At 35.4% G+C, this 16295-nt stretch overlaps 1 protein-coding gene across 1 annotated transcript; it reads right to left on the reverse strand.

Annotated features, from left to right (window-relative positions):
- Positions 1 to 14170: 14170 nt before the first annotated feature.
- On the reverse strand, positions 14171 to 15133 carry LOC102503227 (olfactory receptor 13C7). The gene has a single exon (XM_006150622.1). It carries the CDS (start codon positions 15131 to 15133, stop codon positions 14171 to 14173), a length of 963 nt encoding a protein of 320 aa, XP_006150684.1.
- Positions 15134 to 16295: the final 1162 nt, after the last annotated feature.

Below are 16295 nucleotides of genomic sequence, written 5' to 3' on the forward strand. Positions count from 1 at the left end.
AGGGGAAAAAATGACTTTTTACTTGATTCATACTTTCCTTAAAGCAGCTTCAGTACAAAGCCCAGAATCTTGATACTCATTCAAAACTTCTATCAGAGTTTTGCTGGTTAGGTGTAGCTTAATTATGCTCCTATAATCAATCAAATACCAATCATAAACAGTACCAATAGGAGTATATTTTGGTCTATCCACCCTTTACCATTCTATTGGTACTTTCACGAAATTTGAATTAGATGTGTCCTTTTTTTCATAGTCACTAGGACTAGAAATCTTCTATGTTGATCATTGTTTAATTAGGAAGCAGCATAACTTTGGTTAATGACTATCACAAGGTAAATTACATACCATAACTACAGCCACTGTTTGGTAACACTGTCTAGTAATTCATCCATTGGATCAATTCATTTATTTATCTAGGATTATAGTTTGCAGCTGAGGTAGAATATTATGAACATACGACACTGTTTTTAAAATGATATACTGTGATTCATTTCATATAAACAGAAATGTCACCTGCTAATAATTACTCACGAGTTAAAAAAAAAAAAAAGGAGTAATTTGTTCCATGCTTTTTGGTACACAAAGCAGGTGCTCAAGCCAACCCAAAATTCTCTAAGAAAACAGGGACCAGCAAATGACATAATGGTTACATCACTGAACTCCCACGTAGTTGATCACAGCTCGCATCCTAAAGTCCCAAGAGGAAACTAGAGGAGAGAGATTTCAGTGTGACCATCCCCCATGGGGGATGATTTCTCACTTTCTATCTCTGTCTCTCTCTTGTCTCCGTAGCAAGCAAATGCACCTTACAGTGAAATTCTAAATAAATAAATAAATACATACATACATACATACATACATACATAAAATATTGGCACATAAATTTAAAAAAGAAAATAGTGGTCCCAAATACAAATCCAACAAGTGAAAGGAAAATGACTTTTACAGACAAGAATAAAGGATAGGCTCTCCTGTGTGCAATTTCATTGGTTGTACACCTAAAATCTAAACAAAAACTGGTTTGCTATAAATAACACAGAAGCCTCACCTCCAATTTTCACAGGAATGTTTCACACCAGCTTTTATCTAATTACTGTCTTACACACAACTGAAGCAGCTTTGGTGCTTCCAAGGTATTAAAGAACAAGAATCAACGATGCCTTGCTTCTCAGGTTTGTTCTGCAGACAAGCAGCATCAACATCACCTGAGAAGACATTAATAAATGAGTATCTAAGAACTCACCTCCAATCCACTGAATCATAATATTTTACAAAGATGCCCCAGGTGATTCCTGGGACTACTGATGTTTGAGAAGTATTTTTCTTAATTAGTGGCTCTCTTCCTCAGACACACATTAGAATTACTTGGAGAACATTATGTAAACAAATAGATAAATAAATAAATAGTAGAAAGAAAGAAAGTGGGGCATAGAGGTTAAGGCAGCTGAATCCCACTTGACTGACTGTGTGGTCCGAGTCTTGAACATGGTAGTTTGAAAATAAAATAATGCCGTGTGTGTGTGTGTGTGTGTGTGTGTGTATGCCCAAAATTCCAAGAGGGAGGAGAATGGAGAAAGGTTTGCAGCATGGCCGCCCCCACCGTGGGGTGTCTTCGTGTCTTCACACTTTCCCTCTATCTCTATCTTAATCTCTCTCCAGTTAGTGCACATAACCTATGGCAAAAATAAACAAATCTAAAAGGGAAAAAGAAGGATGCTTGTTATGTTTGGGTAAAGGTTTGCCTCTCCAAAGTGTTGAGAGGTGGTAAGGTTGAGTGGGTGGAAATTGGATGATGGTGATTGTATGTGCAGGCAATTTACTTGAGAGTAGATTAGTGATGTCTGGGACTCATTGAGTTCTAACTCTCAAGCAAAGGGTTTAGTTCTCAAGACAACTGGTTGCTATAAAAGAGAAAGTAATGCCTTCAGCTCCCTTTCTCTCTGTGACCACCATCCTCTTTAGTTCCATCAATTGTGCTGTAGATCTACACCTTTGAACTTTCCACTCACCAGAATCCTGAGTTTTGCAAATAAACTTCTATTCTCTTGGGACCAGCAGATAGTGTAATGGTTACATTGCTGGACTACCTTGCAGTCCACTACGGTTCAAGTCCTGGACTCAGCAGCTTAAAACTCATACTGGACATAACCAAGATCCTGAGAGGAGAATGGAGGAGAAGGGATTGTGGCGTGACCATCCCCCCTGGGGGGTGATTTCTCGCTTTCTGTCTCTCTGTCTCTCTGGCAAGGGCACATGCCATATAGCAAAAATCTCTCTTAAAAATATTTAAATAATAAAACTTCTGTTTTCTTAAATTCACCCAGTCTCAACTGTTTCCATTAGCAACACAATAGCAAACCAAGACAGTACCTAATTTTCACTCCTTAGCTAACTTACATAATTTTTGGATCACAAATACAGTTTTTTTTTTAAATACATAGGATGTTAAAACTAGAAAAACTAGATTTGAATAATAGCTCACTCACTTACTATAATTTTATATAAATTAGTTTTCTAGATTTCATTTTCCTGAGTGATGACAGAATGAGTAATGTACGTGAAAACACATTTATAAACTACAAAACCCTAAATCAACAGTATTCTTAATGATTGACATAAAATCAAATGAACAATTCTTTGTGAACACATTAAGGCATAAAATATTGATTATTTCCACAAAGTAAAGTTTGTAGATCAACTAAATCAGTAATAACAGATGCTAATGAAAAATACAAACAGTTTTTACCTTCCTTGGGCCTAGTGAATTATAATCACAGGAAATAGAATACAAACATCTGTCTACAAACTACCAATGTAGCTCAATTGCTTAGTGAACTAGAAGAGAAATTCCAAAAACTAATCTCATTGCGGTATCAGCATTCCAGCTAGTGCTGGCATACTTGTTGGACTTCCTAATTAAATCATCTCTTACCTTACATATGGGCATGCCTCATTTTTACTGCACTTCATAGATATTGTGTTTTTTTACAAACTGAAGGTTTGTGGCAATCCTACATCAAGAAAGTCAACACCATTTCTCCAACAACACGTATTCACTTTATATCTTTGTCATCAATCAGTAATTCTCTCAATATTTCAAACTTGTTTATTATTACTATACCTGTTATAGAAATTTGAGATCAATGATCTTTGATGTTACCACTGTAATTCATCTGGGGTGCCAAAAAGTGCACTGTGTAAGACAGTAAGCTTAATTAATAAATGTTGTATGTATTCTGACTGCTTCACCACCATTCTCCCATTCATCTCTCTTTCTAGGTCTCTCTTCAGACCTCCTTATTTACTGAGACACAACGATATTTAAAATCAGGCCAATTAACAACCTTATAACTGTCCAACTAAAAGAAAGAGTCTCACAGCTTTTCTTCTTTAATTTTATTTATTCATTCATTTTTATTTATTAGTTTTTAAACTTTACCAGAGCAAGAAACACAGAGAGAGGGAAAGTGAGAAAGCAAGCCACCGGGCCTAGGACTTGAACCATGGTTTGCCATGTGGGAGTGTACAGTGCCTTAACCACCATACCATCTGCTGGTCTCTCACAGCTTTCATTTTAAGTCAAAAGCCAGAAATGATCACACTTAGGAATCACTTAGAGAAAAATCATATTGAAAGCTAAGACAGGCAGAAAACTAGGCCTCTAGCACCTGTTACACAAATTATGAATACAAACGGGAAGTTCTTAAAGGAATTAAAAATGCTATTCTGTCAAACACATAGATGAAAAAAGAGTCAAAAACCTAATAAGAAATTTTTAATTCAGAGACAGTTTTTGAAGGTCCAGAAAAAAGATCAAATCAACAACAACTTCCCTTATGTCAGTTTAATTCAGAGCAAGGCCATAACTCTGTTTAATTTTCTTATGTGATGGCTGAGGGAGGTGAGGAAGCTGCAGAAGATAAACTTAAAGCTTGCAGAGGTTGGTACACAAGATTTCAAGAAAGAATCCATTCCACAACATAAAAGTGCAAGGTGAAGCAACAAGTGCTGATGTCAAAGCTACAGCAAGTCATCCAGATCTAGCAAGGACAATTGATGAAGTGGCTACACTAAACAACAGGTTATCTATTAATACATATACACTAACGTTCTGTTGGAAGAAGATGCCATCTGAAACATTGAAAGCCAGAGAAAAGAAGTCAATGCCTGGCTTCAAAGCTCCAAAGAAGAGTCTGACTCTCTTATTAGAAGCTACAGCATCTGGTTACTTACATTGATGCCGAAGCTCGCTTACCATTCCAAAAATCCTAAAGGCTTAAGAATTATGCTAAATCTACTCTCCCTGTTCTCCATAAATGGAATTACAAAGCCTGAATGAAAGTACATCTGTTTGGTAGACTAGTTTAAGTCCACTATTGAGACCTACTGCTGGAAGATCCCTTTCAAAATGTTACTGTTCATTGACAATGTACATGGTCACCCACAAGCTCTGATAGAGATGTACAAGGAAATTAATGTTTTATAATGTCTGTTAATACAACATCCATTCTGCAACCCATGGAATAAGAATTTCAGCCTTCAGTTCTTTTTCTTTTTCTTTTTCTTTTTTTTAAGGTTTTTGTCATAGGACTCATGCACTCTTCCAAGAGAGACAGTAAGAAGGAAAGTGAGAAATCACCTCCTAAGGGGGATTACCACACCACAATCCTTTCTCTTCGATTAACCTCCAGGTCTTATTTTTTAAGAACTACATTTTGTAAGGCTATAGCTGCCAAAAATAGTTATTATTCTGATGGATCTTAATGAATAAATCTAAAACCTTCTGGAAAGCATTAGCATTCTAGATTATATTAAGAATATTCGTATTCACGATTGCTAAGTCATGGAAGCAAAATGCCCCCGTATGGAGGAATGGATTGAAAAACTGTGGCACATATACTCTATGGAATACTATTCAGCTATAAAAAAACAACAGAACCCTGGTTTTTGACAGAAAGTGGAAGAATATGGAAGATTTACTGCTGAGTGAGGCAAGCCAGGCTATGAAGGAGAGACATTGTATGTCCCCACTTAATATATACCAAATGTTTGCACTCTATGACTGAAACTGATTGACTAACGGTTGAACAAACACAAGAGATGGGTTTGAATGTCAGATGAGGTGTATGTGGAGGAGTGGGGCCTAACAAAGGACATTTGGAGAAGGGATACGGAGGTAGAGCATTGACGGGATGGGGAGGTGTGGTGTAATCAGTTGAAGATATTTTGATCAACGTGACTGGGGAGTAATGTTCACATATTGAAATGCTCACATTGTAAGCTAAACAATGTGATTGAATGTATAAACAAAAATAAATAAATAAATTTTTAAAAAAGAAAAAAAAGAATATTCGTGATTCATGGGAAGAAGTAAAATATTAATAATCGTTAACAAGAGTTTGAAGTTGATTCCAACCCTTGTGGATAACTTCAAGGAGTTTAAAACTTCAGTGGAAGAAGTAAAGAAGATATGGTAGAAATATCAAGAGAACTAAAATTAGAAAAGGAGCCTGGAGATGTGACTGAATTGCTGCAACCTCATGATAAAACTTGAGTGGAGTTACTTTTTTATCAATGAGCAAAATAACTTGACACAGGCACCCCAATTTTCAGCAACCACCGAGCAGTCAGTACCCATCAATATCAAGGCAAGACCTTCCACTAGAAAAAAAGATTATGACTCACAGAAGGCTCAGATGACCACTTGCATGTTTCAGCAACAAAATATTTTTAGAGAGGGACTATACATTTTTAAAATACATATATAATAATGTTATTACGTACTTGACAGATTGCATATAGATTAAATATAACGTTTACATGCACTGGAAAACTAAAATAAAAGTGTGATTCATTGTATTATTTGCTTGACTGCAGTGGTCTGGAACTGATTACACAATATCTCTGAGGTATGCTTGTAATATGGGACCACTTGCATATTCTTTCCTTTTATGGACTTTTCCAGGTGTAAAATGGATAAGACCAATTGAACAACTAACATTGAGTCCATTCTCAGAGGCCTTTCTAAGTATCTAGAAGTTGACAAAACTTTTGTCATGTGCTTAGTGATATATCTATTAATCCTCTGGGAATGGCATCTAGATCATCCTAATTCTTAGTTTCCCATATTCACATGCCCATGTATTTGTTCCTTGGTAACTCCTCCTTCCTGGATATCTGCCTTATATCCTCTTTTGCACTCTCAACTCTGAAAATTTTCTATCAAAGAAAAAAAAAAAAAAACTGTTTCAAAGTTTACATTACATAAATTTCTAGCTCCTACTCCATGGAGCGAATATGTGCTCCTAGTACTGTTGACATATGACTGCAAGTGGCCATCAACAAATCTCTGAGATACCCCATCATCATAAACAAGGCACTTGATGTTTAGTTAGTCACTGTACATTACGGATTAAGCTTTCTTAACATAGTGCATAAAATATACTCACATTATCAATGCCCTTCTGTGGAAGAAATATCATTAATAATCTCTTGTGAAATACTATGTTTAATGAAGCTAACATGCCTAAATATTTGCTTGAATGAGAGTATAACAGTGTTAGGCAATGTAATGTTTTCATTAACTCTATTACTACTGATTTCCATTTTCTTTATTTTCATCCTCTATGCTGTTCTAGAAATTCAACATGGAGAATGAAAAGGAAGGAATGAGGAAATAAAAAGGACATTTTCCTCCTGCTCAGCTCACATGTTTCATAGGACAGTCCTCTTCATGTGTCAAAATCGAAAGACATTACTTCCAACAAACTAATTGGCCTGTTCTATGAGGTAAGTTGTCCCCATGCACAATCTTTCCTTTCCTTTTTGTTTGTTCATTTATTTGTTTTATATATTCAATCACTGTACATCAACAAAGCTTGTAAAATGAATTTTCCCAGAATAAATACAGTGCACACTAGTCCAGTTAAAGATATTATCAATCACATTATCATCAACAGACAATCCTCCATTTCTGTGTCCCTTAAATGTTTTGCCTCTCTATTTTTCTCCTTTATTGCCTTCTCCTACATTCCCCTACCTTCCCTCACATTCTCCCACCTTCCACCCTTCTCCCACACTGCCTCTGATATCCCCAAACATTCTGCATGCTTCTATATCCTCCAGTCTTTCAGTTTCCACTGTAGAGTGTGGACATTCTGTAAATATTAAGTGGGATCATACAATTTCTCTTTTTCATAGTCCGGCTTGCTTCAACTATAGCCCACAGATACAGAAATGTCTGGGGCTATAGAAAAAAAAAAAAAAAGAATGACAGGCACTGGTGCTAGAGGTAATTATAAGAAACTGATATCTTTGAATTCATACACAAAATAAGCTCAAATATTTTGAGGCAAAAGTTTAAATATAAATAGAAGAAGGTAATATGTAGAAATGGAATTTAAGAGAATAGTTTTGAGATTTAACAATAGCTATATCACTTTATGAAAAAGAATAAGGTAAGGTACAGAGAGGAAGGAAGCATTTGCAGAATGTGATCAGAGAGGCTTCAGAAGATTCCTCATGGCTCCCGAGAAGTAGTGATTTTAGGGAAAAAAGAGATGAAGATTTCCTACTGATAATTCAGCTTCCAGCCCACAAACTTGAGTGGCAGAAGAGGCAAGAATCAGGCCTTCAGTAGATTCCTCATGGCTCCTGAGAACTAGTGATTTCAGGGAAAAAAGAGATGAAGATTTCCTACTGATAATTTAGCTTCCAGCCTACAAACTTGAGTGACGGATCTAAGGGAACTATAGCCAAACATCCAAATACTATTTAGGTTAACATATTCCTCAATATCTACTGAATCTGCTGCACAAAAGGATCACAACAGAATGAGAAAGAGATTCCAGATCACCTCTTTATGCTTGCTCCTGAATATTCAGATGGAACTTCAAGAATTAGGAAGAAACACGCCATCCATCAGATGACTAGAAATCACCGCAGGGCCACAAGAAATATGAGAAAGCAAGAAAATATCTCTCCTCCCAGGGAAAAGAATAACTCCTCTTCATCCACAGGCAATTAAATGGAAATCATGAAAATGCCTGATAAAGAATTTGGAATATTCTTAATGTCAAAGCTAACAGCGATGGAAGAGAAGAGAGATCACGAACTGCAGAAGGGAATGGAAAAAAGAGCTGACAAATTCCAGGAGGTGAGGAAATTCTTGCAAGATCTAAAAGAGGAATTACACACTTTTAAAAAAAAAATCAAAGGGACCTGTTAGAGATGAAGGCTATAATACAGGAAGTCAAAATCTCCCTTGAAAGTATTAAAAGCAGATTAGATCATACAGAAAATAGAATCTCAGATGTAGAAGAGAAAATTGCTGGTGTAGAAAAATCCACCATGAAGACTGAGAAAAATGGCCCCCAAAATTGAGAATAGTATATGAGAAATACTAGATACCCTCAAACGTCTAAACATCTGGAAAATAGGCAACCCAGAAGGCAAAGAGACTCATAAGGACATTGATAATCTATTCTATGAAATCCTGCAAGAAAATTTTCCAAACCTAGAGAGGCACTCAAAGATCCAGTCCCAAGAAATACAAAGGACCCCAAATAGAATCAACCCAAGAAGATCTTCTCCAAGATACATTATAGCCAGATTGACCAAAACCATAGACAAAGACAAGATACTAAGACTGGCAAGAGAAAAACATCAAGTTACCTGCAAAGGATATACCATCAGGCTAACAGCAGACCTCTCATCAGAAACAATGCGATCAAGGAAAGAATGGGAAAATATATTCAAAGTGTTAAGGGAAAAGCAATTTCAACCAAGAATACTGTACCCGGCAAGATTATCCTTCATGTGGGAAGAAAAGACAAGAACATTCTCAGATAAACAAAACTTGAAAGAATTTACCAGCACCAGACCAGATCTCCAAGAAGTTCTCAAGGGAGTGCTATATCAGGAAAAATAATACAGACACACAGAAATAAGAGTTCAAAAACCAAGAAAATGGACAACTTAATCATAGGGACAAGTCTGGAGTTGAATATTATATCCCAGAATTTAATCAGGAAAATCGAACCACAACAGAAGATAGAGTAGATGAGACTGAATTGGTGAAATAGAATTTTATGACTTTTGTCTGAAACACTGCTGATTATCTTCTAGGCTTTTTTGTCCAGTTTTAAGGATTTGTGTCCTGTCTTAAGATATCAATAGGTTCATGTTCCTACCATTTGAACAGAATCCTAATGTGTTTCCTGGCTTTAAGTTTTAAGCAAAGTTCCTTAGAATTTTTTTGATTTAAGTTAAAACTGCTTTTCTTGAAATTACCAGCTGAACTTGCTATTGAAAGTTGTTAGATTACTTAAGAAATTGTGTGATCAATACAATATGGGGGAAGGGGGGAAGGAATGGAAGACAACTGTAGACACCAGAGATAGTGTAAGAAGAGGGTGGGAAAGGACAGAGGGTCAGAATGTATATATGAAACTAGAATTGGAAAATTTTTGACGATAACATGCATGATTAAACCACTATGCAGTATGTTCTGGATGGGAAATCACATTTTGTATGCTGTGACGATGCTTGGTGAATGAATGTAAAGTAATTAAGTTAAAAAAAAGTTTCAGGAAAAAGACAACCTAAAACTGTTTTTCTTGACATTAAAAAAATGCATTAAAATACCTATTGATGACTGCAGTACGCTATATAGCCCCAGCTAGATGCTTCTTCATAATATGTTCATTCTACTCACTGAAGTTTATGCCTAAAGTCAGACTTGTGTTCATGAATATGTATATATATCAGCTGTGCTTGCTATTCAGAATATTTAGATTAATTAGGATCTTTAGTGAATCAATAAAATGTGGGGGGGGGGCGTGGAAAAAGCAACCATTGATACCAGAGACAGGGTGGGAGGAAGGTGGGAGATGGCAGAGGGTAAGAGATAGGGAATCAAAGATAGCAAAAAAATAATAAAATATACAGGAAATAGGAAATGGAAAATTGTTGACGATAACACATATGTTGATGTGCTTGATTGAGCCAATATACAGTGTATTCTGGATGGAAAATCTCATTTTGCATGCTTTAATGATATACAGTTAATGAATGTAAATAAATAAATTTTTAAAAAATGAAAAAGAAAGTGATGAGACAGAATGACTAGAAGAAATTAACTCTGAAAGCAGTTCAAACTCTAGATCCAGTTGCTTGGAAATTATGCTGAGCACATGAGTGTGCACACCAAAAATTCTAAAAGGAGAATGGAGGGGAAGGGATTGAAGTGTGGTCATTCCCCTGGAGTAATTTCTCACTTTCCCTTTCTTTGTCTTTCTTCTCTCTCGCTGACAAGTGCACACACTCTATGACAAAAACCTTAAAAAAAAGGAATAACCTCTGAAGGTCATTCTTCATTTTATCTGGTCAGGGAGAGAGTCGACTAAGGGCAAACTAAGGGTAGAAAGACACAACAGAAAGATAGAAAAAAATAAAATAAAATAAGAAGGAAGGAGGGAGAGACGATGGGAGGGAAGGAGGGAGGGAGGGAAGAGAATATAATGAGACCTTTGTGTGAGCAATCTGCTTTCAAATTGCTTCATTTAACCCTACATGGGCTAATAAGACATTCAAATTTGACTAATGAATTATTCCACATTATTTAACCCTATGGTATACTGAAATCTGGCTCCAGTGGAATTTCAAATTCCTTATACATTGCGGCACATTCTCCGTTCCAAATATCAGCACTACTTTGTTTTTTAAATAGATTAGGAACCACATAGGTAAGATCAGGTTAATAAATCAGGAAGGAGGCCATCACAGAGAAAAGAAAGGGTGCAAACATTCTAGCTGGAAAAACTGAAGATGATTTCTGGTTACTACTGCTTTCACTAGAGCTGATAAGCTCCTACAAGACTCAAGCATTTTAGAGATGACAGCTATAAACTTTGTGCAAAAAATTTAAAAAAAAAAAAAAAGAAAGAAAAAGAATCACTTGGGAAAAGTAATACTTTGGTGTTTCACTAGGCATAGCATAGGAGGTGAAATTTCTGGTAGTCAATTAGCTGTCTCTCTGAACACACCAGTAGAGCTTTTAGAAGACACAGCTGCTATAACATAAGAGGGATATTTCAGAAAACAAGGAGCCAAAAGATGAAACCTCAAATTTTGTGTAAAAACTCACCGAGCTCTCTTATTGAGCCTGTGCCGTATGTTGCAAGACTCAGGTACTCAACAGTTAAATGCAGTACAAGACATCTTTTCCTAAGATATATGCACTACCAACAAAAATAACTTTGCAGTCTGAGTCCAACCTGATTCCTCCTATAATGAGAATATCAGAACTATTCAGAGGAACTTAATGGAACCAAAGTCTCCATGATATCACATTTACAATGTCTATGATGCTACATATTTTCTCTAATAAAAGCTGGAATGCACGTGAATCCTACACTTATGATGTAATGTTCATATTCATGTTACTTTGCTATTTCTTTTTTGTTTCCTCAATTAATTTAAGTGAAACTTTTAAAGCAAAGAGTCTGGAATGCTAAATTCCAGTCTATTCCACAATCATTCAGGAAAATAACAGAAACTTCAAAGAATCAGGTAGGTCTCCACTATGCTGTAAACTACAAGAAAGAAATCCAGGTAAATGCTAGTAGCTAACTAAGGAATGTGGAACACCCTCAAGACTTCCTCAGCAAGAGGTTTATCACTTTGTCATCCCTAGAGTCAAAGAGACTTTTTTGAAAAGCACAGACCCAAAAGCATCAGTCTGTTTCTTATAATATAGTGGAATCTATTGCCCACTTGTAGCGGTTTCAAAACTTTTCCTAACAACAAGAATTTGGAATATATCTTTCCTAAATGTAACAGCAGAGAACATACATAAAACAGGTAAGAACAGAGTCAGGTGGAAGGTTGGGGTATCACAGACCTGACTTCAAATTTGGTAATTTTTGTGGCAAACTTGATCCATCTTTCTGCCTCCAGAGAAGACACAGTGATCAACTAAAACCTACAGAAATATTGGCTTATTATTTTAATATCTGAAGTCCTCACAATATGGCTTCAAACCACCTTTCCAGTCTTCTCCTCCATCACTACACCAACACATTCCATCCATTCAAAATTCTTCATGGTGTCCTATATCTTGCTATATGCTATTTTTTCTGTCTTGGACATTCTCTACATAAGAACACTAGAATTGTTTTTCCCCACCTCAGTCAAGCAGAAGAGCTTTTCTCTTTCCCAGGACTCCCTCTTGTAGATAATTTTACATATATCCTTATAACATTACTTAACAGCCCGATTGTAATTGTAACTCACTTAAGTCTATAACTCACCTAAGCTACACTCATTTTTTGGTAGCCTCAGTGTGGTGATAAAAAATAAATAAATAAATATTTAAAGGATAGCAGATGGTATATCACAGAATACTTGGGCAGGGCTGAATTGAGAAGGTTTATGTGTGACTAGTGTGCTGGGCATTTGCTTTTCAACAATTTGAATAGGTTCTCAAAAATATTTAAAACCATACTGTTTCCATTATTAGAGTCACAAACAAAATTATACAAAATTATAAGAAATATTTTGAACATTATCTTTAAAATTCAGTATTTTAAAATTTTGAAAGTTGTTTATTAACTGTCAAGAACTATGGAGTATGCGTTAAAATTTTTTGATATGTAAAGTAAATGTTTGTGGAAAGATGTAAAAATAAATTTTAAAAATGTAAAAAAGAGAGAAAATATTTAAAAATATTTCCACCAATATTAATGTGGATGCAGTCCCAAAAGTATATATTACAACCTGTAAGCTGGTTTTCCATTAGGATAATTTCAATAAAAACTATAATTTATCTGTAACTTACAAAGTAAAAAAAAAATTGTTTTTAAAAGAACCACTGAGTCCATCTGCCAATGCCTCAAAAATATATTGTACATCTTTATTAACAAGACACACTGAGGTAGAGTCACAGAAAACCAACATGTGTCCCTCAAATTCTATTTAGTAATTTTTTTCTTTTTTTCTGATTCTATTTTTTGCACTATCTATTTAAGTATATCTCCTCATTATAAGTCTCCATTATGCACTGCTTTCTTTCCTTACTCATTTATCCCATCTTTCTCACTATTCTCTTATTTCTCTTTTAGAGAAGATAGTTCTAGCCCTTTTATGATGATCAACTTACTCCATTTAAATTACTACAAGTTCACCCATTACTCAGCTCAGCCCAACAAAGGCCCAACAAATTCTTCAGCCTACAAGGTAGGAGAGAGAAAAAGCAGTGAGTAAATATTCTTTAATATTTTCCCCAACTCATGTGTCAAGTTTGTATTACATAAGATAATGTGCTCCTTAATAATGTTAGATTTTTGTTTCCAAGTTGTTGGCAATTCTGATATCATCAATACTTAGTACCTAAGACAAAATAAGTATCCAGTAAGTACTGGTTGACTGAATAACTGTGTAATAAATGACTAAATGGAAAACTCATATTTTATAGGAAATTCATGTAAGTGTAAAAATATCTCATTTTTTGCACTATAATCCACTACCACTGTGTTCTCAGAAAACTATAAAATCAAGTTCTTTAGAAAAGAAGGCATGGTTTTTAGAATCATTTAACAATAACAATGATATTCACTCAAAGGACACTATTCATCAACTGAAACAAAAAATACACCACATTTCCCCATTTTCTGGTTTGTCTCTACAAATCTCACATTGCCTCAGACTCCTCTGCACAGAACAGTGTTGCCAGTTTGTAGACAAAAGGAATAATGTTCTTCAATGTTGCATTTACTATGACTCTTACCAAGACATTTTGTACATGATCGTGCTAAGAAAGATGTGACTAGAAAACTGATGCATATACAAGATAAAAGGTTAAATGAATGAAAAGGTACTTCCTCTAACATAAGTATACAGCACTCATCATTCCAGGTTAAACTCTATTTCTCATTATAAGGAAGTTGGCATGAATGGGAATTCTTTTACCCATAAATTTCTGCACCTCTTCTTCTTAATCTAATCACAAAGGGAAAGGGTAAGTTCTACATTTCTTTGATTTAAAAAGCAGGAACAAAAAAATGAAAATTTCAGAAATTAGTGGTATCACCAATATATATTTATTTTAGAATCTCCATGTGAGTAGCACTGTATTGAGAGCAAAACATTTTTTAAAATAAATAAACAGCATTCATGTTCCCTCTGAAAAGTGTTTCCGACACAATATATTCTTCACAGCTGCTTTCACATCTTTGTTCCTCAAACTATAGATGAGGGGATTGAGCATAGGTGTTACCACTCCATAGAAGAGGGAGATGATTTTGTCTGTGACTTGTTCTTTGTCTGCACCAGAAGAATCTTTAGCCTTTGGTTTAGCATACATGAAAAGGATGGTCCCATAGAATATGATCACCACTGTTAGGTGGGCGGAGCAGGTGGAGAAAGCTTTTCGTCTCCCCTCTGCAGAAGGAATCCTCAGGATGGTGGAGAGAATGAACACATATGAAACAAAAATAAAAAGGACTGGGACCACAAGAAAAATTATATTAGCAACAACCATGCTAATAACATTTATGGAGATATCAGCACAGGCCAATTTTAAGACAGCCAAGATCTCACAAGTAAAATGATTAAGAACATTGTCCCCACAGAAAGGAAGCCGCATTGCAAGAGAGGTTTGCAACACGGAATTGACACTTCCTGCAATCCAGGACCCAGCAGCCATAGGCACATATGAAGCCTTGCTCATGATAATGGGGTATCTCAGAGGGTTACAGATGGCCACATAGCGGTCAAATGCCATCATGCTTAGGAGAACACACTCTGTGGCTCCCATGGCAAAGGAAAGAAACATTTGCACTCCACACCCAGAGAAGGAAATGGTTTTCTTTGAAGTTAAGAAGCTGCTGAGAAATAGGGGAATAGAAGAACTAGTGTAGCAAATGTCCAAGAACGATAGGTTACTGAGGAAAAAGTACATGGGGGTGTGCAAGTGGGAGTCATAGACACTTACAATGATGATCACTCCATTTCCCAGCAGAATCACCAGATACATACACAGGACCAGCACAAAGTAAATGGCCTCAAGCTCTGGATAGCCAGAAAGCCCCAGCAGGACAAATTCTGTCACAGAAGACTGATTAGACTTTGCCATGTTAATGTTTTCTCTCTCCAATGAATTCTATAGCATCTTGAATGCATATGGACCTGTTACTGCAGTATCTGTAAGAATCATTTGCATTCTTAAGTGACTTCCTTATGAGTAATAAGGACCTATAACTGGACCACAAATAGTACAAGTTAAAATCAGACCTTGAGATTTAATGAAAGACGCTATGGTCATTATGAAAATGTCCTCGAAAGAGCATAAATTAATAACACATGCAACTAGGTTAGAATTATATATCCTACTTACATTTTGAACTTTAATTATTTTAATGCAATGTCACCATTACATTCTGGATCAAACAATTTGGAGCAAACATAAAGTGTGTAAAATATTGTTAGCCAACAAACATTTGGCCTATTAGCTACTAACTGTAGCCTAATATTTTTCTTCACAACTAATATGTTATCCTTAACAAAAATCACTTTTTTCCATTGTCTTAACAAAGTGCTATATATAGTCCTGCTTCAATGGTAATTTAACCTCATTTTCAGAAAAGTCTGATGGCTAAAAGAACAAATGAAAAAGATATATTTTTAGGAAAATGATTTTTCCTTATTTCTAATTGAGGGGAAATATATATATCTGAGATAACATAAAAATATTAACTAAACCATTAGCATTGTTTGGAATAGAAAACATTTTTAGGTAAAATGATTCTTTATCTTTTTCAGTACAAAGTAGTAAGTTTTTCTAGGTCACTCTATTACCCTACCTGAATATATGATTAATGACAAGTAGACCTTAGAAAAACTCTGGTATACACACCTTAATCTAAAAATTAAACCAAAAATAAATGTTTAAATAAAGGAATTTGGGGATTTGCTCTTTCACCTCCAGGTATGAAAAGACTACATATTGCCTTTTCTCTGCATAGAAATCAGTTTCCCCAGCTCCTCTAATAGCTCTTCTTCTGATAACACATATTCATTCCCAAATACTCATAATAAGAGACAGATCACACAAAAAGGCTTATATGTAACAATATGCAATAAGTTTTGTATTTCAAGAGAATATGGAGTATTTCTATATTAATGTGACAGAAACAGAAAACTTACTTTTTTATGAGATTGCTAGTCTTGTAAATTCTATCTTAACAATTTATTAAGATACTAAAAATAAATGAACATTCTGCTTCTTAGTCCTCCCT

Source organism: Tupaia chinensis, unplaced genomic scaffold (genome assembly GCF_000334495.1).
Source record: "Tupaia chinensis unplaced genomic scaffold, TupChi_1.0 Scaffold000291_1, whole genome shotgun sequence".
Taxonomy (NCBI): domain Eukaryota; kingdom Metazoa; phylum Chordata; class Mammalia; order Scandentia; family Tupaiidae; genus Tupaia; species Tupaia belangeri.

Coding starts and splice junctions, on each gene's coding strand:
- LOC102503227 (XM_006150622.1), bottom strand. CDS start 15,133: ATGGCAAAGTCTAATCAGTCTTCTGTGACAGAATTTGTCCTGCTGGGG.